Source organism: Hordeum vulgare, chromosome 5H, assembly GCF_904849725.1.
Source record: "Hordeum vulgare subsp. vulgare chromosome 5H, MorexV3_pseudomolecules_assembly, whole genome shotgun sequence".
In the NCBI taxonomy this organism is placed as follows: Eukaryota; Viridiplantae; Streptophyta; class Magnoliopsida; order Poales; family Poaceae; genus Hordeum; species Hordeum vulgare.
The window spans coordinates 528,139,414-528,162,034 of record NC_058522.1 but is presented as its reverse complement, the minus strand read 5'-3'; the positions used below and the strand labels follow the sequence as shown (position 1 = coordinate 528,162,034).

General features: G+C 47.1%; 2 protein-coding genes and 1 long non-coding RNA gene across 6 annotated transcripts; 2 read left to right on the top strand and 1 right to left on the bottom strand.

Annotated features, from left to right (window-relative positions):
- The first annotated feature begins 4,147 nt into the window (after window positions 1-4,147).
- On the top strand, window positions 4,148-14,236 carry LOC123452274 (MADS-box transcription factor 14-like). The gene is made up of 8 exons (XM_045128907.1): window positions 4,148-4,487; window positions 10,078-10,156; window positions 12,627-12,691; window positions 12,780-12,879; window positions 13,078-13,119; window positions 13,263-13,304; window positions 13,394-13,506; window positions 13,757-14,236. Exons 1-8 carry the CDS (start codon window positions 4,303-4,305, stop codon window positions 13,863-13,865), a joined length of 735 nt encoding a protein of 244 aa, XP_044984842.1. The 5' UTR covers window positions 4,148-4,302; the 3' UTR covers window positions 13,866-14,236.
- Window positions 14,237-17,518: 3,282 nt separating this feature from the next.
- Window positions 17,519-21,151, top strand: LOC123452273. Of its 2 annotated transcripts, XR_006632574.1 has the most exons (3): window positions 17,574-17,742; window positions 17,833-18,393; window positions 20,310-21,151. It is a non-coding gene; the product is annotated as an uncharacterized LOC123452273 (long non-coding RNA). The 2 variants fall into 2 exon arrangements; XR_006632573.1 differs by having other exon boundaries at window positions 17,519-18,393.
- On the bottom strand, window positions 18,662-22,220 carry LOC123452271. Of its 3 annotated transcripts, none has more exons than XM_045128903.1 (2): window positions 21,811-22,220; window positions 18,662-19,734 (listed from the first exon to the last, which is right to left on the bottom strand). In XM_045128903.1, the coding sequence occupies exons 1-2, from the start codon at window positions 21,923-21,925 to the stop codon at window positions 18,719-18,721; spliced, it is 1,131 nt and encodes a 376-aa protein (XP_044984838.1). In that variant the 5' UTR covers window positions 21,926-22,220; the 3' UTR covers window positions 18,662-18,718. The 3 variants fall into 3 exon arrangements, with proteins under 3 accessions (XP_044984838.1, XP_044984840.1, XP_044984839.1); XM_045128905.1 differs by having other exon boundaries at window positions 21,211-22,212; XM_045128904.1 differs by lacking the exon at window positions 21,811-22,220 and adding an exon at window positions 20,274-20,361.
- Between the last annotated feature and the right edge of the window lie 401 nt (window positions 22,221-22,621).

The following is a 22,621-nucleotide window of genomic DNA, read 5'->3' as shown; positions in this document are numbered from 1 at the left end:
CACCACTGATTTCAGTGCTACTAATAAATTGTATGAAGCAAGTTATCTCTCCAAGTATGGTTAAATTGACAACCCAGGAGGTGTTTGTTTTGGAAAAAAATCTTCATTACCTGTTTACGCTGTAAACACAAGACGTTAAGCGTGTTTGTTTCATCTATGCTGTAATCGGCTGCCACCATAAACGAGTACATGTCATATTTGGATCGATACCACCCACACCCCTCTGTAAACGATTTCGTTACTCCTCCCATGATCCCCTCCTTCTCTTCAACCAGCGCCGCCGCCTTCGGAAAGAAATCAGCACTGTCGCCTCTCGAAAGAAATCAGCTCCGCCGTAGTCGAGCTGGTTCGTCCCATTTTCGATGGTCGGAGAGCCTTCTCCTCTTTTCTCGGCCCCATCTCGTGGTAGCCATTGCCACAGGCCCTGTTCGCCACCCGTCGTTCGCTGCCGCCCCAGCTCGCCCTCGTCGTCGGAGCGTTCATTGCAAGGTACATGCCCCTTCCCTCCTCCACCCCCATTCTTCTGTCCTCTCCTCAGTCCTCCCTCCTCCTCCTTTGTCTGCTCTTCCCATCCCTATCTGTTGTCCTTCTTTTCTGAACACCAGCCACAACAACCCAGAAGAAGACATCCTCACTCAATTCCTTTACATGCACGAACCAAACAAAACAACGATTTATCCATTACATCCTTGTTACCAGCGTGATCTGTTTCCCTTACCATTTATCAATTGCTAAGTCTTATAATTATTCATTGACTTCCCTTATGTTGAATCAATAATTTTGGGTTGCAATACTTTCTTCGAAGACTGTCACGATCCCATGTACTTGTGGGTCATCAATCAGTTAGGGATAAATCGACCTTCAAAACGGAGGCGCGAAGTCATGACCTCTGGTTCGCATGATCCAAGGGAACAGTCGTGCGGGCTCCGAAGTAGGTACGTTGGATCATCGAATCAGAGTAGAGCCATTCGCCGATGGGGTTTCAACGCTGTCCTATGGCACCGTCGAACTGCTTAGAGCATCTCCAATAGGCGCGCTTCGACCGGCGCCCAAAAAACTTATATACAGCGCGCGGTTAGCTTTTTTAGGGCGCCGACGAGCGTCGGCTCCAGCGATCGCAACATATTTAGCGCGCGTGCGGCTCTCCAGCAGCGGCTGCAAATTTAGCGCGCGTGCGGCGCTCCAACACCCAAAACTTGTCCAACACGCATATAGATTGTTGTCGTATAAATAAAAACACATAGATTGTACGCGCGGGCGGCCTCGTGCACGGTCTCGAACGTGCCGAGGCCGAGGCGGACATCGCCGGACCGGATCTCGACGTAGTAGGTGCCGAAGGGGCGCTCGCAAACGCCGCGGTAGCCCGACGATGAACGGCGGCATGGCGGCAGAGGGAGTGGCGAGGGAGAGGCAGAGGAAGAGTCGAGAGCGCGACGAGGGAGAGGCGCGTGGCTGTGTGGGCAGCCGCATGGCGGGCGCGACATTTTATAGCGCGCTGAAAGCGGCGCGCCAAATCTAACGCGCGGCCGTCCGTTTTCTCCCGCGCGCAAAAAATTACCGCGCGCTTTTTTGCCGTGTCCGCTGGAGCGTGCGAATTCGTCCCGCGTGCGATAAAAGTGATGTTTACCGTTTTTACGGCCACTGTTGGAGATGCTCTTCGACCGTAGAATTTTAATTCGTGGGTGCAGCTATTTCCCAGTCCGGTCTTCCCTTGCTTTGAGGTCCCAACTGGATGTAGGTCCCTTGCTCGAATTCTTATTATTTTAGAAACCTTACGAGTCACGGTTTTGATATCAGCATGTCCTTGTTAATTGTATGTTTGACTCCAGGAAGCCTGCAAATGATCCGTTAATATATGCATTTGACATGCTCAACGTGCTGGGGCCTCGACATGAGGCGAGGTGGTTGCAGAAAGGTGCAACTGTGTTGCTTAGATTGCTCTACTCCGGAATTGCTCTGCGTACGACCTGATAGTTACGATTCACGTCCGACGTTCTGATCCCACGATTACCATTAATGCATACATCTGATCCAAGGGTGGCTGAGCAGTGTCGTACAAAAGTCGTAAGAAAAATATCGTACGCATAGCACTGCTCTGCTCTACTCGGCACCCGAATCGGCGGGAAAGGAATTGCAGCTAACAGAGTTGATTGCCGCAGGCCTATTCGTTTGCAATGCAGCACCTATGCCACACCGCTCTACTAGTTCCCAATTTAAGAGTGGATTATTTGATCACGGGATCATCTATTCCCTATAAAACTTTGAGATGTTTTCTATGAAGTATGGTTTACACAGTATATCTGATCTAAATATTGGTTTTGCATTCTTGGAAACACACTGCAAAGTTTAGGGATGCTCATGTTTGTATCTTTTCAATCATAGAGATATACTCCCTCCGTCCGTCAAAAACTGTGCATCTAGCAGTATATTTTTTTTCATAAAGAGTGTACATCTACATTTTCTATGCGCTTAGCTTTTAATTTAACCGGTATTAAGTGACTAATGTAGTAACTTGTGCTCTAGCTATTGGCTGCATGCCTAACCTTAATTACTGCATGCAGCAACGTTCATTTAATCTTCTTTTCTCAATGGTTGTATGTACACATAAGTCTGTTACTTTTGTACAATAATTATGTCATGGAGGTCTTTCTTGGTCTATGTGCAAATCTCTGTATGCACGATTTTTGGCGGACGGAGGGAGTACACGACATATTCACAAGCAAAAAAGAAAAAGTTGGACATGGCATATTCGCAAAAAAAGAAATAAGAAAAGAGAAGAGATGTGCATGGCATGATTGTGAAACCTATCCTCATCGATCGTAAAAAGCGGTATTGGTATTTTTAGGGGAATAAAGAGCGCTATTGGTGGTTGCTGGTTACATCGAATGGTTGCAAAGTGGTCATTTGACAAGCACGCATGTGGGCTTTATCTGTTTGTCATCATAAACGATAAATGGGTCAAGATTCACAGATCAGAGAATACGTCGTCAAAGGCTCGAACACTTCACTGCGTGGTCTACTGGGCCCAATAGCAGTTTTAGTGAACAAACCATTTTAGTGCTGCAATAGTTTCAGCACGATCCTTTGTACCGAGAAGCCGGTCACCGCAGATATATCACATGCACTTTCCGCATTTTTTTAATATTATATCACATGCACAGTTCTACTACAAGACATACACAGAGCGTTTATTTTTTTTGTGAGAAGGAAAACACATGAGCCGTTTCAACATCGCATGATTCGACGCTGGGCAACAGTGTATTGATGGGTGGAGGACTGGTCGGCGCACACGCGCGCACAGTACCCCTACTCCGGCGGGAGTATCTTCCATTCATTCCAGAAATACGCGGGTCGGCCAAAAGTAGAAAAATACACTGCGCCGACCCAACCCAACCCACACGCAGCAACGGTTCGCGTCAAAAGTCCAGCTCAATCACGCACGCACACGGTAGACGCGCTGCGAGCGGAGGCGGAACCCATCCGTGTCTGCCCGCCCGCCCCGCAGCCGCCCTCCCAAACGGGACAAGCGGGGGCGGCCCAAAACGAGCAAGGAAAGCAGCCTCCTACTGTGGCAGCCCGCCCCCACGACCACCATCTCGCCTTCCATTTCCCTGGACGGACCAGAGCCGTCCCGAGCCGCCCCTGACCTAGCCAGCCAGCATTTCCTGTTTCGTCCCGCGCCGCCGTGACGTGACCGAGAAAAGCAAAAGAGGAAAAAGCGAAAATGCTAAAGGAAAAAACTCTGCTCTTTTATTCCTTCCATATCTACTCCAGCCTAGGGTACACACACACACACTATATATATATATATATATATATATATATATATATATATATATATATATATATAAGTAGAAAAAAGAAGAAGAAAATGTTGCTCTACTGCTCTATGGTGTGGGTTTGTGGCGAGAAAAAATGATTTGGGGAAAGCAATATGGGGGAGATTCGCGCGTACGATCGTCCGACACGTCGACACGGGGCGGGCCCGCGGTGGGGCATCGTGTGGCTGCAGGACCGCGGGGCCCCGCGGCGCGGGCCGGGCCAATGGGTGCTCGACAGCGGACATGCCCCAGACCAGCCCGGTATTGCATACCGCGCTCGGGGCCAGATCCCTTTAAAACCCCCTCCCATCGCCCTGCCGGAACCCTCATTTGGCTATCCCCTCTCCCCTCCCACTTCACCCAACCACCTGACAGCCATGGCTCCGCCACCTCGCCTCCGCCCGCGCCTCTGGGAGTAGCCGTCGCGGTCGCTCGCTCGCTCGCTCGCTGCTGCCGGTGTTGGCCCGGTCCTCGAGCGGAGATGGGGCGCGGGAAGGTGCAGCTGAAGCGGATCGAGAACAAGATCAACCGCCAGGTCACCTTCTCCAAGCGCCGCTCGGGGCTGCTCAAGAAGGCGCACGAGATCTCCGTGCTCTGCGACGCCGAGGTCGGCCTCATCATCTTCTCCACCAAGGGAAAGCTCTACGAGTTCTCCACCGAGTCATGGTAAATTATGTACGCGCTGTCTTAAATTTCTCCCCCCCAATCCGCCCTGGGCTTCGATTTCCTCCGCGCCGTTCCGGTCCGGCGAGGCGACCCGGCCGGCCCCAGGGCCTTCTCCATTTCCGCGCTGCTGCTGCTTGGTTCATCCGGTTTGCTCGCTCGCTGTTTCCTTCGGATTCTGCCGTCGCTGCTTGCTCGTTTTTTCTTAGAATCGATGGCGGAGCTGGCGCTCCCCGCGGCCGCGATTTCTTGCTATGGGGGTAGGGCGTGCGACGGGTCGCGCCGCTATTTTATGCTCCGCCATCGCCGGGAAGGTTGTTCATCTCGCGTATTTTGGGGAAATTTTGGTCCTGGACGCGCCAGGTGGCACCCCAAGTGGAAGGGTTAGGACGGTAATCTTTTGATATTTTCACGGACCGGGGATACTTATGTAACAAATTTATTTTGGATTAAAAGTGACATTTGCGTCCGCAATTTAGCACGCTACCTCATCTTCTCATTTCGAATCTTACTAGGCGCTAGAATACTTCGTTGCCCGCCTCATCAAATCCGTGCTTGCTGCTTGAACAAATGAACCTTGTCATCTCGTTTCTTTCCAGAATTTTGTGCTACAGGCTTTACTATCATCCGTATTGCTAGCTCCGGCCTCCGGCCATGCGGCCATTTTGTTGTTTGCTCGGAGATGCTGCCTATGATACTTGACTAGCTCATGCATAGAATAATTGGCTCCAGCTGATGAAACTCCGAAATGAAGAGTCAAACCAAAAAGTAGAGAGTTCCTTCCAAATAAATACTATAACCCAGTCGCCAACATCAAAAGAAAGGGCCTGATGTTTATCATCATCGTAGTGCTTACTGCTATGCAGCCTAAAGGAGACACTCACGGATGTCTTGGAAAAACTGATTGCGGTCGATGATCTGGCGTTCCACCGCTTGATTGCGAATTTTGCCCGGCGTATAGTCTCGGAGTGAGGGGGGATCCTGTCCATAAACCACCCTGAAAGGACTGTCCTTCAATGCTGAGTGATACGAAGTGTTGTAGCAGTACTCCGCCCAAGGCAACCATTGTAGCCACTGGCGTGGACGATCCCCAGTGATGCAACGAAGGTACATAGTGGTGACGCGATTCACGGTCTCCGAAATCCTAACGTGAAAACCACATCTCTGTTCGAAACGATGGAGCTTGCAAAACCATGAAGTCAGACAATGTTGGAGACGAAGGCCTTAGCAACAAACTAAGCAGTGTATGGATGCGCCAAGGGAATGAAATGTGCATACTTGGAGAAACGATCCACGACGGTTAGGATCACACTTTTGCCGCACACCTTTGGGAGGGCCTCAATGAAATCCATGGAGATGTCTTCCCGGACACGAGATGAAAATGTCAAGGGCTATAACAAGCCGGTGGGATAAAACTGCTCCGTCTTATTGCGTTGATAAACCTGGCAAGCACGAATATACTGCTGAAGTGCTGCCCTTGCTTGCGGTAGATGGAAATCCCGGCGAAGATGATGAAGCGACTTCTGGATTCATGGCCCGTATCGTGGGCTACAGCTAGGACCTCCCCGACCAGCGACGACGCGGGTGGCACATAAGCTCGTTGCTGGAAGGTAACAACACCATCAACGAGAGCCCAAGGCTGGCCCAACTCACCAGATTCGAGCTGTTCCCAGAATGTGATGAGCGTCACGTCAGTGTGTGTTGCCCGACGGAGAGCTTCAAATAGATCAAAGGAAGGCCCAGTTATGGCAAGTGCCTAGGCAGCAGGAGCATCACGGCGAAAGAGCGTCGGCGACGATGTTTTGGCGACCTGGTTTATATTCCATCGTGAAGTCGAACCCCAACAACTTGCCCACCCAATGATGCTGTGGAATGGTAGCGAGGCATTGGTCCAACAAAAACTTCAGGATGTAATGGTCAGTTTTGATGACAAACGCACGTCCCCAACGATAGGGCCACCAGTGGTGCACGGCGTGCACCAGACCAATGAGCTCCCGCTCGTAAGCGGCGAGAGAAGCATGGCGTGGAGCGATGGTTTTGTTGAAGTAGGCGATGAGGCCGCCACCTTGATGCAGGACCGCCCCGAGACCAGATCCAGAAGCATCAGACTCCACAATGAATGAAACTGAAAAATCTGGCAGCTGAAGCACATGGGCGGTGGTAAGAGCTGTCTTGAGAGCTTCAAAGGCGGTAGTCGCTGCCGGCATCCAAAGAAATCCATCTTTCTTGAGGAGGGCCGTGAGGGGAGCTGCAATGGTGCCAAAATGCTGGATGAACTTGCGGTAGTAGCCTGCCAGGCCCAAGAAACTACGCACAACACGGACGTTGCACGGAACCGGCCAGTCTACCACGACGAGAACCTTGTCGCTGCCCATGGCAACTCCTGCCGTGGAGATCCCATGTAAGCCATGGTTTCCTCCCCAAAGGAACACTTGGAGCGCTTGAGAAACAACTGATGTGTGCGCATAGCCTCCAAGATGAGCTTGTCATGACGAAGGTGCTCTGACTAGGAGGAGTTGTATATCAAGATATCATCAAACAACACAGGCACAAACCGACGAAGGTAGGACGAAGAATGTTGTTCATGAGTGCTTGGAACGTCGCTAGGGCATTGATCAAACCAAAGGCCAACACCACGAACTCAAAGAGGCCCTCATGTGTGCGGAACGCCGTCTTGTGAATATCCTCAGGAACCATCCGGACCTGGTGGTAACCAGACCGGAGATCCAGTTTGGTGAAAAAATGGGTGCCCTTTAGCTCATCCAGAAGTTCATCAACAACGGGAATTGGAAACTTGTCTTTGATGGTGACCAGGTTGAGACCATGGTAGTCGATACAGAAACGCCAAGTCCCTCCGTGCTTTTTGACGAGAATGGGGGATGAAAATGCTGAAGAACTAGGACGAATCAGACCACGAACCAGCATCTCTGCACACTGGTGCTCCAGTTCTTCTTTCTGAATAGTTGGGTAACGGCAGGGTCCGACAGCAACCGGCGGTGTCCGTGGAAGAAGATGAATATGATGGTCATGGGCGCGCTGAGGCGGCAGGCCCTGAGGGTCGGCGAAAATGTCGGCGAACGTGGCTAGAAGGTTGTCAAGGAGGTCCTTGCCTTCGCACTCATGGAGGTGTGCATGGTGTCCGAGGGAGCCAAGTCCTGACCACTCCACACGGTGATCCGAGTGCCAAAACGACATCCACTGCGTAGTGAAATCCCAGAGAATTGGCCCAAGAGTTTTGAGGAATCGTGTGTCGAGGACGATGTCGAACCCGCCTAATGGTATGGCATGCAGATCAACAACGAAACACTCCTTGTCAATAGCGATCTTAGACTGCTAAAGGAGTCCCCAACAGGTCACCTTATCGCCATTAGCGACCGTGACTCCCAGGCGCCGATTGGAGGAGAAAGGCAACCCGACGACGGTGGCCAGCTCTTCGTGAATGAAGTTACGAGTGCTGCCCGAATCAAGCAAGGCGACCAGGTTACGGTCCCCGATGCAAAGAGTGACCTGCATTGTGTCGCTGGTGGGAATTCCGGTGACAACCAAGAGCGAGATTTGTGCCTCCTGGAAATCCTCAAACTGCTCTTCGTCGGTGTCGGTGGACTGAATGTAGAACACCCGTAAGCATAGACCCTTAGCGCGCCGTTCATCCATCTCGGCCGGTGAGTCTTTTGAAGACGAGCGCGAGCGTGGGGCTGGAGGAGTCCGGTAAGGCTGGAGTAGGTGCGGCCATGGGACAGAGTGGACGGCTAGGCCGTGCCGCGGTGGTTGCAGCGTTGGTGACGGTATTGTGGTGTTCGAAAGAAATGGCCAGGTCCATAACCGCGTCCAAAGTTGTCGGTTTCATTATCTCGACCCGAGTTTTCATGGGCTCGTCCAAGTTGTTCGTGAAGATATCCCGCTCATCGTCATCGGCAATGGGCGCACACGAGAGAGATTCTCGAGGAATTGTTTGGAGTATTCCGCCACAGTGTCGGAGCAGCGAGTGGAGATCAGTTCACCAAAGGGGTTGGCGCTTGTCGACGGTCCGAAGTGGTTGGTGATCAGTTGTTGAAATTCTGTCCAGGACGGCCGCTGGCCCAGTTTTGCCTAGAGGTGGCCATACCATAATGCGGCGATGTCGGTGAGGTGGTAGGATGCGAGCCAGGTCTTATCGACCTCCCGCGTTCGTTGTTCAAGGAAGAACTGGTTGCAGTGCGGGCTCGGGTCAGGATATTGAGCCCGACGATCGGGCTGGGCTCTGGTCTATGAAAAACCAAATTTAAGCCGAAGTTAGGTTGGGCTTTGTCGGGCTTTTCCTGGCTTGGGCCCAATATTTAGGCCTGACGGTCGGGCCGGGCAGAGCTCTGGCTTGGGTTTTCAGCATCGGGCTTTTTTCTGCCCAGCCTAGCCTGACATATGCCCAGGTATGGGCAGAACCATAAATTGGTTTTGAGCAATGTTTTTAAGGCATCGGTATACCGTCGATATAGCGAAGACATAACATTGTGGCGCGGTCACAGGCCGTCCAGGCTGCCCATATTTTTGACCCGTGGCGGGAGAGAGATAAAGAGAGGCGTCCATGGCTGGGAAAATTAGCCGCGTACCTCGTCCTCTCCCTGTCGCTGAGGACGGAGAGCCAAGGAGTCCGTGGTGGATGAGGTGCGACGGAAGTGGGAGAGAGACAGAGAGAGGCGTCCATGGCTTGGAAAATTAGCTGGGTACCTCGTCCTCTCCGTTGGTTGAGGACAGAGAGCCAAGGAGTCCGTGGTGGATGAGGTGCGACGGGGAGAGGAAGGAGACGACTAGCACGACCCGGGGAGGTGGGGGAGCACCGGCCAGCCATGGTTGAGGTGGTTGGTGTCGCCGGTCTGGAGGGAGGGTGTGCCGGTCGGCTGGATCGAGGGAAGGAGGGAGCGGCTGGGTCTGGATCGTGAGGAGAGAGAAATCGATAAATGAGGGAGAGAGAGATCGACAAGTTGTGGGGGTGGCAACGCGGTGCTAGGTTAGGGACTTTCCTTGGCTCGATATGAGCCCAAAGGGCTGAAACATGGAAACATATACTACTAACGAAATAAGCATGATGCATCTTATACAATGGGGTATATACACAGTGCATTATATACATCTAAAAGTAGTCGTGTACAAATTATAGATTTAGATTATGTCTATGAAGTTGTGATTTAATTGCTATCATTTTCCATAGGTTGTGTCTATGATGTCGCCACGTCATACGCCATAAGCGTTATAATGTTATGAAGGGGGTCGGTTTCCATACAATGCGTTACACCATGGAAACATTGGTTTTGAGATCTTTTCTGTTCCAGCTCTAGACAGACCCTCTATTCTTCCCAAGAAAACTTGAACAACACCAGAACCTTAATTTGAAGTTCAGTTTCATGTGCTCTTTCTAGCTTTGTTGCATGTTACCTATCATTACATTATGGTCACAGTGAAATGTTTTGCAAACTATTTGACCAGTGTATACCATATTTGAATCTCATTTGCATCTGCCGATATGAGACAGCGCATTCAAAAAAGCTTCCGATTATCAAAATGGTTAATCTTGTTTACATGTACTTCCAATGACCAGATATTTCTTTCTCTTATGCAGTATGGACAAAATTCTTGAACGGTATGAGCGCTACTCTTATGCAGAAAAGGTTCTCGTTTCAAGTGAATCTGAAATTCAGGTAAAAGTGAAAAGCAAACGGTTTGCTTTCCTTTAGCTATGAAGTAAATTGTTGCCGACATCAGATGTGCTGACATTTATTAGTAGGCCACTATATTTTGAATTATTTCAGTGAGCTATGAAGTTAGTTGAATTACAACTATAAATTGATTGTCCATTTGATTCTCTTGTAACCTATTTTCAGTTTGTCTTTGATGAATGCTTAGGCATGGTCGAATGATGTAACCTAATACCGCTCTCACCTAAGCCTAACATCTAAAGCCGGAGGCCCCGACCGAGCCACATACCGGGTCAGGGGCACAAACCGGTCTGACGCACTCACATGTGTCGTCGCCATCATCTTTCACTGGTTCATCTTCAGAGCAGATTGAGGTACCAGTCTTGGCAGGTGCCTCCGCCATCGACGCCACCATGACGCCAAACGACGACCGCCACCTACGCGAGTCCATCTCCAAGCAGCGGACGTAGATCCATGCTAGGATAGGGCCGCACCACCGTCGTCGCCCACCACCCACAAGCACCACCCAACCCCAAGGTTCCCAAAGCGGCACCTTCAAGAAGGGAACGACGCCGTGAGCGCCGCCGCTGCCCAACAAAGTTAGGGCTTTCGCCCGGGAGACCTAGGGAAAGGGGAAGTGAGGGGATCAGTTCATACCGACGCCTCCAAGGAGGGGAACGACGCCCTCAGGCGTCAACGCCAAGGATTTCGCCCGAACTAGATCCTCGTCACCAGTTGCGCCTCCTGTACAGAACCGACGACCCAAGGAAGCGCGGTTCGACCAGGCTAGTCCGCGCGCCGAACATGGGAGGAGGGGATGTGCCAGATCGCGCGCACCGACCACCGCGGAAGCCGTCGCCGGCCGCCAACGACTACTGGATCCCGCCGCCCGCGCGGCTCGGACGCCAGATCCACCGCCCGCACGACTGCTAACTTGCCGTGCCTCGTCCATGAAGTCGCCGCTCCAGATCTGGAATTCCTCACGCAGAGGCAGGGCAGCCAAGGCCCCGCCGCCACGATCCTTGGCGCCCCGGGCTTGCCCGGCGGCTGCCTCACGCGGCGGCGAGGAAGGGAGGGGGAGGGAGTTGGGCGGCTAGGGTTGGGAGGGAGAGGGAGGGGAGGGAGTGGGGAGGACCGGGAGGCGAGAAAAATCTGATCTGACTTTAAGCGTTACTAAGGCCCTGTTTGGAACCATAATAGATTATGATAATCTGGATTATGAACATAGATTATATAATCTGGTTTATAAAAATAATCCAGGTGGACATGTTTGGAGACCAGATTATATAAACTGTAAACCAGCTTTTAAATTGTACAATGACATGTTTGCCCTCTGTTTACAAGAAAAAATAGGAAAGTGGCGGTGGCACTGCGTAATTCTCTTGAAGTTTACAAGGGTAACACGTCATTTGTAATCCATAATCTCATTTTAGCTGGGGTGGAGCAGATTATGAGATTATAATAATCTGATCATCTAGTTTATAAAATCTACAATATAAACTGTCCTGTTTGAAAATACAATAGATTATAAAAACCAGATTATATAATCTGGGTGGTTCCAAACAGGGCCTAAATTAGTAGCAAACTGCAATGCATGTCAAGATCAGAAATTCTAGATTAGCTGGCTGAGTTTTCGAAGGGCTTAGCAACAAAAATTGACAAGCGTATATATTGTGATGGGGTTAAAATACTATGTGTGCATCAGTGACAATCACAATATTTTGATTGAAGTTACAAAAGACTGTCCTAGATTATTAAGACTTGTTACTTGGTTTGTCATTGATCCTAAGTTCTTAAGATAAGCCGTTGAATCTCCAGACCTACGGATTGTATTATGCTACTAATGGCCATTAAGGATCACTCCATGACATTAGGTCTCATCTCCAATATTTCTGTATTGTTTGCGATATTGATGCAGTTTCTTCTTACAGCTTGTCCAAGGCTAACCATCTAGGATAAAATGTAGATCCAGCAGACTTAGAAGATCCTGTTAGGCTCAATATTCTTATTTTTGTAACTCGAGCTCCAGGGCCACACTTCAATTTTATGGACAATTTTTACAAACTAAGTTATAGTTCCAACTGAGAGATCCAACCAGTTCTATCTGATTGCTGACAAACAGATTCAGGATGTACGTTTTACGAAGACTATTGAAACATGTAATTACTAACCAAAAATGATATTTCAAATTTATTTTAAATATTTACCTCCACTGCAGCATTTTTAATACGAAGAATAATATTTTTACTTATGCTAGTAACACTTGTTGCAGTGACATAATTTATTTTTAAATTACGAAAATTCAAGTTTGCTACACAGAACAATCCTTCCTGATTAATGCCCCTGGTGATCAATGTTGTTAAAGTCTCTTTTGTTCATTTCCGAATTAACTTAGCCTATTTATAGCATTTCTATGATTGTTCCTTCCTGATCCACTCAAAGTTAGTAATGCAATTGTTATTTGCTTGTGCAGGGAAACTGGTGTCACGAATATAGGAAACTGAAGGCGAAGGTTGAGACAATACAGAAATGTCAAAAGTAATTTGTAACGATTTTGGTTGATTGCCAGTATGCTGTATGCTCTGTGAAGATAAATGAGACTGAATTCTACCTCCTGCACCTGCAGGCATCTCATGGGAGAGGATCTTGAATCTTTGAATCTCAAGGAGTTGCAGCAACTGGAGCAGCAGCTGGAAAGCTCACTGAAACATATCAGAGCCAGGAAGGTAGTGATTTAAATGAGTTGATACAGCAGCACAATTTATATAAAAAAACAAGAAAAACACTTGCAGAGAAGTTCAGCGAAGTATATCTGAAAAGAGATTGTAGACTGAGATGTTCACAATATGTATATGCATTTTAGTCTTATGCTCTTTATAGTTAAAAAATGACTTTTTTTTTTCTTTCCTTTTTTGTACTTACAGAACCAACTTATGCACGAATCCATTTCTGAGCTTCAGAAGAAGGTAAACTGTCAGCCTTGCATACCTGAATCGATATTTGAACTGGTCAACTTGTCATGAAACCTTAGCTTGCTTGTGACATTATAACATGTATGCAAGTACTCTGTCTACCTGCACGAGATCTCATTACATCATTCTTGCTGCAGGAGAGGTCACTGCAGGAGGAGAATAAAGTTCTCCAGAAGGAAGTAAGCCCGTAGTCAATTTCTGGTCCAACCGTTCTAAATTGTTTCGTAAAGCTAATTTTATTGACAGAGATCCTTGTCCCTTCCCACAGCTTGTGGAGAAGCAGAAGGCCCAGGCGGCGCAGCAAGATCAAACTCAGCCTCAAACCAGCTCTTCTTCTTCTTCCTTCATGATGAGGGATGCTCCCCCTGTCGCAGATACCAGGTGATGATGTACATGTACATTGCAAGTCTATTCCTATTTGGAGTTGAAGGAACCATCTTTTGAATTGGTGTCCCTTTCAATCAATTTTTCGTGTGAATATACAGTCCTGTCCTGGACACATTTCAGTAACAAAATACTCCATCTGTAAACTAATATAAAAGCGTTTAAATTACTAAAGTAGTGTTCTAAATGTTCTTATATTATTTCGGGGGGAGTACTAAATATGCATGTGTTCGCTTTGGTTGTGCAGCAATCACCCAGCGGCGGCAGGCGAGAGGGCAGAGGATGTGGCAGTGCAGCCTCAGGTCCCACTCCGGACGGCGCTTCCACTGTGGATGGTGAGCCACATCAACGGCTGAAGGGCTTCCAGCCCATGTAAGCGTACTATTCAGTACGAGTAACAAGTTGCAGCGGCCAGCCTGGTGTATCATGCGGTTGCGAACATGCTAACCCCATGGAGGGGAGAGGAAAAGAAATCAGAGTAAAGTAGCAAGCTGCAGGAATGTGTATATTTCACTTCGTCCACCTCAGTTTCCTTTCCACCTGGGCTGAGATGGCTGTACGAGTAATCTACCATGTAATTTATATGTAGCATGAGTGACGAATTTTCAACTTTCGATGATACCCGTTGCTCCTGGGTGTTGTTTCTGTGAATTAACCTATCGAATATGAGCGTTGTGTATATTGTGATTCTTGAAAATAAATAAATCAGGACCTTATGTCTTCGTTATCTTCCCATCTTGAATAAACTGATCAGCCACAAAAGAGAGCATACCGATTGGATCTTACGGATGACATCGGTCACCAGTACAAAAGGTTCCGTCGGCCATACATTTCCCCCTTCATAAACAAACAGAACACCTGCCATTGTAAAAAAAGAAAGAAAATGACTGATAAGGGATGCTCTGCACTAACACCAATAACGTATGCAGCTTGAGCCTGCTGACGATATTTCAGCCCACGACCGAAAAGCTAGAAACGTAAGAAATCAAACACTGACATAAGATTACCTTTGTTCTTTCCACTACCAGCCGGTACGTGTGCTACAACTTGGATCCCATCCGTAAGAGAACTGTATTAGCCAACGTAAGATTATGGTTTGCCTCTCCGTGAAACAACCACCACCAAACTAGACAACGTAAGCTTTTTCTTTTGTGAGATTTCTTTTTTATAGAAGGTAAGATTTTTCTTGAGAGAAAGATTTTTCTTTTGTTGAAAACGCAAAACTACCAACTACTACCGTGACAAAAGATTACGAAAACTAATATTCCCTTCATTTCCTTATACAAGGCAACACTTTTTTTTTGAACAAAGTACAATCGAAGTCGCTCACATACACGAGTGTACACTCACCCCTATGAACGCATACCCTACCCCTATGAGCACCTTCGGAACGTCTCCTCCCACTGAAAGCACTTCGCCGGAATACCTGAAATAAATCCAGGAAAATGCAAGCATCAACGTCAAGTCTGGGACTTGAACTCTGGTGGGCAGGGATACCACAATCCTCCTAACCATGCAACCACGGGTTGGTTTGATATACAAGGCAACACTTAGCTTCTATCTTCTCAATCCTTCATTGTATGCATGTGCCCTATTAATGATTCTGATTAACAAAAGGAAAAGTTGACTTACAAAGTAGGCATTAATTTTTTACCTTGATACCTGTAATATGAGTTCGTGTCCTTGTATAAGGGAATGAAGGGAGTAACATACACCTTTTTGGCTCCATGAGCCAACCACCACCAAACATACATACTATCCGTGATTTGCTCGTTAAATCATCCGGAGTCCTTGCACACATGGGGTCAAATAAAACGCAATTCTAAGATATCTAGGTATAGCCTATTGTGCAATTTCACTTGTAGTATAAAATAACACGACATAATAATTATCAGAAAGACTTTACACTCTTTAAACACATGTTGTAAGATAAATTGGCATGGCGTTGGGAGCCCAAAGAAATGTGCTATGTAAAATGTGTCTCTAAATTCTTACAACATAAAAGACGAGCTGTTATATGTATTGCGTCATGGTACTATATGACCAGGTCTATGCCTCTTGATACTTTGTCTCCAAATCACATACAAACAGCTTTGTCGCTACCACGATTGCATACCCGAAGCCTTTATTTCTTAGTTTCCTGATAAATTCACAAAAAGTAGATCATGTAAGATTATTGATCAAGTACACTTGGAATTAGGATAAAATAATTATTCACTTCTCAAAGATAACAGACTTTCACTCTTGGTGATAACATATTTAACAGTTCAACCCAAAGGATCCCTACAAGGCAGATATGTATGTACTTGTGGCCCTCACCCAACACCAAGCAATATGAAATGCCAACTGATGGTATTCAATATCTTCTCGTTGTACTTACCGAATAAATTTTGCTCGCAAGCTTATTATTCTTTTTTAGCATCAGCAGTGGGTATTCTCCTTTAGCCTCAAAACAGTTGGCCCCTTCCAGATAAATGTGATTCAGGAATTTAGCATGTCATGACTTCACAGTGAAGAGATTAAATTTATCCAAGAAATAGGAGGTACTATTCCAGATAAAGATAATAGTGGAAGTTCAAAACTTCAGTTATCAATACGTACAGTCAATGTAAACTTAAAGAAACTACGGAGTACCTGCCTGGTTATAGACCAGCATGAACAACATAATGTTTAGTGGAAGATCTCAGGCATAAAAGAAGGCAATAACCTTACCACATCTCTGCGTCAAAAGTAGCATTTGTTGCAACAAACCTTGCATTGAACCACCACCACAAGGACCAAGGACGACATAATGCTCTAGCTAAAGAAAATTAAGAACAATACTGTAAAATACAGTGGCTAAATTCCGTTGAAAGTTAGTGATGACTATTGTCACTAATGTGTAGATGGATAACATACTTCTTCCTGTATTCACTACACTACTTAGACTAGACGTAATCTTTCAAGTAGAAATGAGATTCTGAACACAACATCGCTGGAAGATAATAAGGACATAACGGGTATATTATTTTTCAGGTATTTACACTCGTTTCAAGGAATGTATCAAAACAAACAGTAGATATGTATGCTCCAGGCAACCATTCAAAAGTAGAAACTTGATAAATAGGATTCTTCTTTCAGTAATAACTACTAAATGGGCGTGACCTGCATTATTTACTAGTAGCAACTAATGCATCAAATGATAAGATAAAAAAATGGAAAATATTACATCACAAAAGACCGGGTGGTTATACCGAACCTCCAGAATTTCTATAGTAAACAAATAGTCTTCAGATGGTTGACTGATGGCTAATGGAGAGGAAAGTGACTGTACGTGTGGGTAGTAGCGGCAAAGTTTGATAACGTCATGGAATTTCGGCTGGATATGGAAGCGGGGCTGAGACCAATTGATCAATTTGGCCTCGAACCATATTTTGCACTCGTTTTGGACCGAGATATTTCAACACAACCCAAACTTATCCAATTCGTTCTTAGGCATAACCCAAATCTAATCAAACTATTTTCCATTTGAATCCAATAGAGGCCAAACTTATTGAAACCAAGTCAAAAACCAAACAGCAAACTAAGTTTTGGTCCAAACTATTCACATGTTTACTTACAGCAGTGCCATAAATTACCCATGCAGTGAAAACGCTGTCTCCATGGTGGCTTCACAAGAACAACTTATGCTTCAGCAATCACTATTCACATGTGGAGCCTACACAAGAAACGAATGTTTCCATTAACATCATTCAGACCATAGCTGAGATGTTAAGCAACATAAATTTTGCTTGCTTCCGTACACTCTATATAAAAAAATTTAACAACACCATTCGCTAGTAACTATAATTAGAAGAAGAAAATATTGCACCTCTATAGTAGTTTAATCGGAACACCACAAAAGGCCACCATACCCCTGAACTACAGAAATCAGAATTTAACCTTCTAATCGTGAATAAAATGATCGATAAAGTTTTGAGATTTTGCCATATGATTCTGTTCTTTATTACTACCCCTCCATTCACTTTTGTAAGGCGCTGGAGGTGGTCACGTACAATTTTTGTCACGTTCAATTTCTTTTGAAGTTTCCCGATTTGCCCTCACTCCTCGCGTTTCTTTTTCACTATCGCTTTGCGCACCGCTCGCTCACACACTCTCTCGCTCCTCTCCGCCGCCGGGGTCGCCGCCCTCCGCGGCCCCAGTCGCCGCCCATCCATGGCTCCGTATCACTGCCGCCCCTACCTCCCTCTCTCCGTCGGCATCTTCCTCTCGCTCCCCACCGCAGGTTTTCTCCCGCAGTCCTTTCGAGGTCAAAGCTCACATTTTTATCCGCTGGATCTGCAGGAACGACGGACATGATGCCGGCGCGCGGACCAGTACAAAGCACGGGCCAGCCTTGCACGGCCACCCTGCTCTCTCCTGCTCGCTCCTCCCCTGGGACGCACTGTCCGCGAGGAGGCCTGTTTCTTGGCTGGCGCGGCGGCTCACCGTCAACGGAGCGCGCTCGAGGCGGCGAGAGATGAGCTGTCTGGTGTGGATCAAGAAGAGGGGTCCAAGAGCGGGAGGCGGGGGTCGTCGGCCTCGGCCCCGGCCACGACCATGACCACCACAACAACAGCCACGGGGTCGACGGTGAGCACGAGCCGGTCAGACGACTCCGGGGCGGGGGGGGGGGGGGGGGGGGGCAAACAACCAGCAAGTCCACGGGCTCCGCCTCCTCGCAGCCGAGCATCTCCTTGCTCTACGAGGAGCGCGGCCACGGCCAGCTGCGCACCAGAGATGAGGTCAATGGCCACACCGGCGAGCGGCAACACTAAGGACGGCCGGATCTGGCCGGAAAGGAGGCAGCAGCGGCGCACTGAAACTTGAGGCCCTTCACCGCGCTCATGTTCGTCGGATTGCAAGGTCAGTCTACGTTGACCAACCTCGCCCAATTATTTGTACTCCAACTATCTGCCAAATGTGGAGTAGATGTGGTTATGCACTAGATGTGGTTAAATCAACAGAGTTCAGTTTTAGTACTCATGCTCTCACACATACTCTTGAAACTAATGTTCAGTTTCAACAAACCTTTACAATTTAGTCAACCTTGCTGTGAGAAAGATAGTCTATGTTCGAGTAGCTTTTACCTAGAGAAAAGAGAAAATAATGTGCTCTTATCCTACCAATGCAGTTACAAGCACAATCCTACCGAAGTACCAATGCTTGTACACTGAATCAATTGGTCATCTCAAGAAGAGCTTCTCTGTTTTTGAGCTCCAGTATGATTTTGTTTTGAACTCCAAGTATAAGCTGGACTACATAGCAATATATAGCACAATATATAGTGTGTGGCAACAATAAATATAAGTTGGAGTACATAATCATCTTGCTGGATAAAAATGGGCTGTCCAGCATCATCTTGAGGCCACAATGCTTGAATTGCTGGTACAACCTTTTGTATAATGTACTCTCTCATCACTTCCCTCGTCACTATGATAGACTTTGTTTCCAATGTCCCCTTTTCCCTATTCTTGCTTCTTTTTGCTGCTGCAGTCACTCTCACGAATGGCCAAACCCCAATTTTCCCGGAAAATGTCATGTTTCCATCTTCATCAAACCGTGGTCTTGCTACTGCTGTGAGAAACATCACTTTCCCAATAGAGTTTTTAACAGGTCTCTCCGGGTCCTCTTCATCAGGTAGCAGATAGTAGTTTCTTTTTTTCTTTGTCATGCAGAACCATTTCTCATCAATGTGCACAATATTGTGCATACTCCTGAAACTTGGGCTTACATCTCCTAATGTTGCCTCATCTAGCATGGAGAGGCAAAACTCCACCCTATCTCTCTTATGTTTCTCTGTCAGTAACGGTTTTACACTGTTGGAGTGTCTCCTTATCTTTTTCAGCTTGAACTTCTTGTATAGTGTAGTAGGGCTTACACCGAGTGCCTTGGCTAGTGATCGAATAGTTGACCTCTTGTTTAAGGGAATTGTGGGAATGAGAGATAGGATATCATCATAAGGTTTCCTCCCACAATTTCCCTTTCTTTTGTTTGAAACATCCACCTCCTGACCAAGGCCTTTCTGTATCATTGCCGTCTCCCATATTCTTTGAATAACTCGAACATGTGCTCCAAATAGTGCAACCACCTCCTTCTTATCACTTCTCTTAAACCTGCCTCCTCTACTCTTATGGAGGGTTTCCAAGGACATGTAAGCGGCATATCTCTGTGCATCAGTGAGCCAATTCCTTTGACTCTGTACTCCTACAATAGCAATAGAATAATGAAGTTAATTATTGCAAGAATATTAAAAATTGGTTGCTGGAAATGTAAACAAGAGGTCAACAATAGAAATAGCAATTGCATAGGAGTATTGCTTGCTGTAAATATAAACATAAATGTTGCTTGCTGAAAATATATGCTTGCTGAAAACATAAATCAGGCCCGAGAAACAGAAGCTAACTAGGACCTAAACTGCAGCTAACTAGGACATAAACTGGTCAGAGTATATGAATATTTACACACACATACATGTTGTCACTTCATTTTGATTTTTTTTCCTACTGGATATTTCTACACGAGCTGTGAATCACACCCATTGCAGTTTGTTATCCTTCCTGACAAGGATACCATGTGGACATCTACGGATCAACAACTCTTTTGCATGATATTTCTTCATACAAATTGAAGTGACGGTTCTGGCTGTAGAGGACTTGGGATCTTATGCACCATTCAATCTTAGCAATCCCTTTCTTCTTTGTTATCTGAAGCATAATTTGATGCAAGATCAGAAGAAATTATACCTGCATTTTGACCAGCATTGTTGCCTTGTTCTTCAGGTTCTTCATTGGCTTCTTCAGGTGGAGTGAAATTGAGGTCTAGAACTACCATGATGTCAATTGAGCCAACGATTTGTTACTGTTGTTGTCGAGGATCTGCTGTTGTTGCTTTTATTGAGGGCTAATGATCTGTTCTTATTGGTTTTGTTGATGATATGTTGTTATTGCTTCTGTTGATGATCAACTGCTGTTGAGACCGGGAGCTACAGTTGAGGATGTACGGCTGTTGCCAGGGGAGAGCCTGGAGGAGCTCGCGCGTAAGAGGAGCTCCTGGCCTTCTCCTCTGGGCCTGGGCGAACTGGACCTTGCTGGCGACGCGGGGAAGAAGGGAGGCGGTACTGGGCAAGCTTGATCTTGCCGGCAAGGTGCTCCTGGGAACGGCGGCCGACGGCCGGCGAGGTGCCCTCCTGGGAACAGCGGCCGGCGAGGTGTCCTCCTGGGAACGGCGGCCGGCGGCCGGCGAGGTGTCCTCCTGGGAACGGCGGCCAGCAGGAAGCTGGGCGGCGAGGTGCCTGGACGAGCAGGAAGCTAGGCGGTTAGGAGGAGATCGTGGGTGGAGGAGAAGCTGGGCGAGGTGGGCAGGGGAGATCTGGGCGAGGTGGGTGGCGACGAGCTGGGCGGAGACGAGCTCGGCGAGGCGATCCAGATGTATTTTTGAATTTCAAATTGATCGAAGGGGTATTGTTGTCCATTACCGATTTTTTGGGGCTGTCGGAAAATGTCTTCCGCGCCTTACAAAAGTGAACGGAGGGAGTAAAACAATCTATAGACTACTGCATTTGCAGACATGTACAGATGGACTCCAAATTCAGTTTATTGATAAGCTTCTAATCATGAATAAATGAACTGATAAGCTTGTAAATCTACACAGAAAATACCAAACAAAAAGCAGAAACGTAACCTGAATTGAAAAGGGCTCGCTAGATTCAGGTTTGAGCTCATCTCAGGCCGTCAGGCCACATGAATCTACAACATGAATACAAACAACACTACAACATATCATCAGCTTTTAGTTCTCTCACACATATTAAGGCAAACTGCTAGTGTGCAACAGTTGCAATGGAACGAATATAAAACCTTTTCACTTGGAAATGTGTTGCGGAACACATATGAATCCTGCTCAGTGTCAAACACAAAATTACCCTATGTCTCGTAGCCTTGTTCTATCAGGTTAGCAGTAGACAGGATCACAGGATCTTGTCCACCAATAATACGACAATACTCCTAAATCCTAATATTAGTACTCCATAGCCGTGATGATTCAAGAATTGAAATCTCTTGCTATAGCTTGATATACCAATTCAGATGCGGACCATCCTAATTCCTAGGGAACTTAAAGTATAGTAAACAGTAAAAAATAGTATGTTTTCAACTCTTCTCTTCTGAATCTACCAGGTTTTGTTCAAGGCCCTCTTTCCTGAACCACCGGGATTTGTTGCTACCGTACATCTTAGGTAGACGAAGACAATGGTGAGGCCGCTGGAGAGTTAACAGAGACAACCTCCGCCTTGTCGGGGCTCCACAGCAGTCGTTGATGCGGGATCGCGAGCCTCTCTCCAATTAGAGGGGGCCGGGCCATAGCCACGCACAACGAAGGGGGAGGGGAATGGAGCCATGGAGGTAGGTCGCGACGACACGGTCGCCGGCCGTCGAGGCCGCAACCCGCCGCGAAACCTCCTGCAGCGCCACGAGCCTCGGTGCTGCCTCCGGCCAACGGGCCATCCCTAGTGCCGCATGCATCCGAGTCCACCACCTGCTGCCGCCAGCTCGCCGTCGAAACCTCCCCGACGCTCGCTGGCCTCAAAAACTGCTCGCTCGCATCTCGGATGCGAAAATTGCGTGGTGTTTACCTGAAGCATTGGGTCGTTTTTTTTTCTTTTTCTTTAGGATAAAGGAAAGGCTTGGATAGGCAACTGTCGCTTTGGAAAGAAAAATAGTCGAGCCGTATGGCCGGGTCGTTCGACCAGGGTGAAGAATTACTTATTCTTCACCTGCGTCATTAATAGAGTTTATATATATATATATATATATATATATATATATATATATATATATATATATATATATTCTTTCTCTAATAATAAAAGAGGCCACTATGTAGGTGCCGCACCTTTGTTTTCGGGTGCGGCTGCTAGTAGCAGCCCCACAAATCGCATCTTTACGTGTCATTTAAAAATAACAGATGTCTATATTTCAGACGTATAGCACAATGGTCTATGCGCTGATAGTGCATGCATGCTAGCATCTCAAAAAGTAAAAAAAGAAGACTGCATGCATGCAAAGCATAGTCGTTAGCTTAGTACAAATATTAG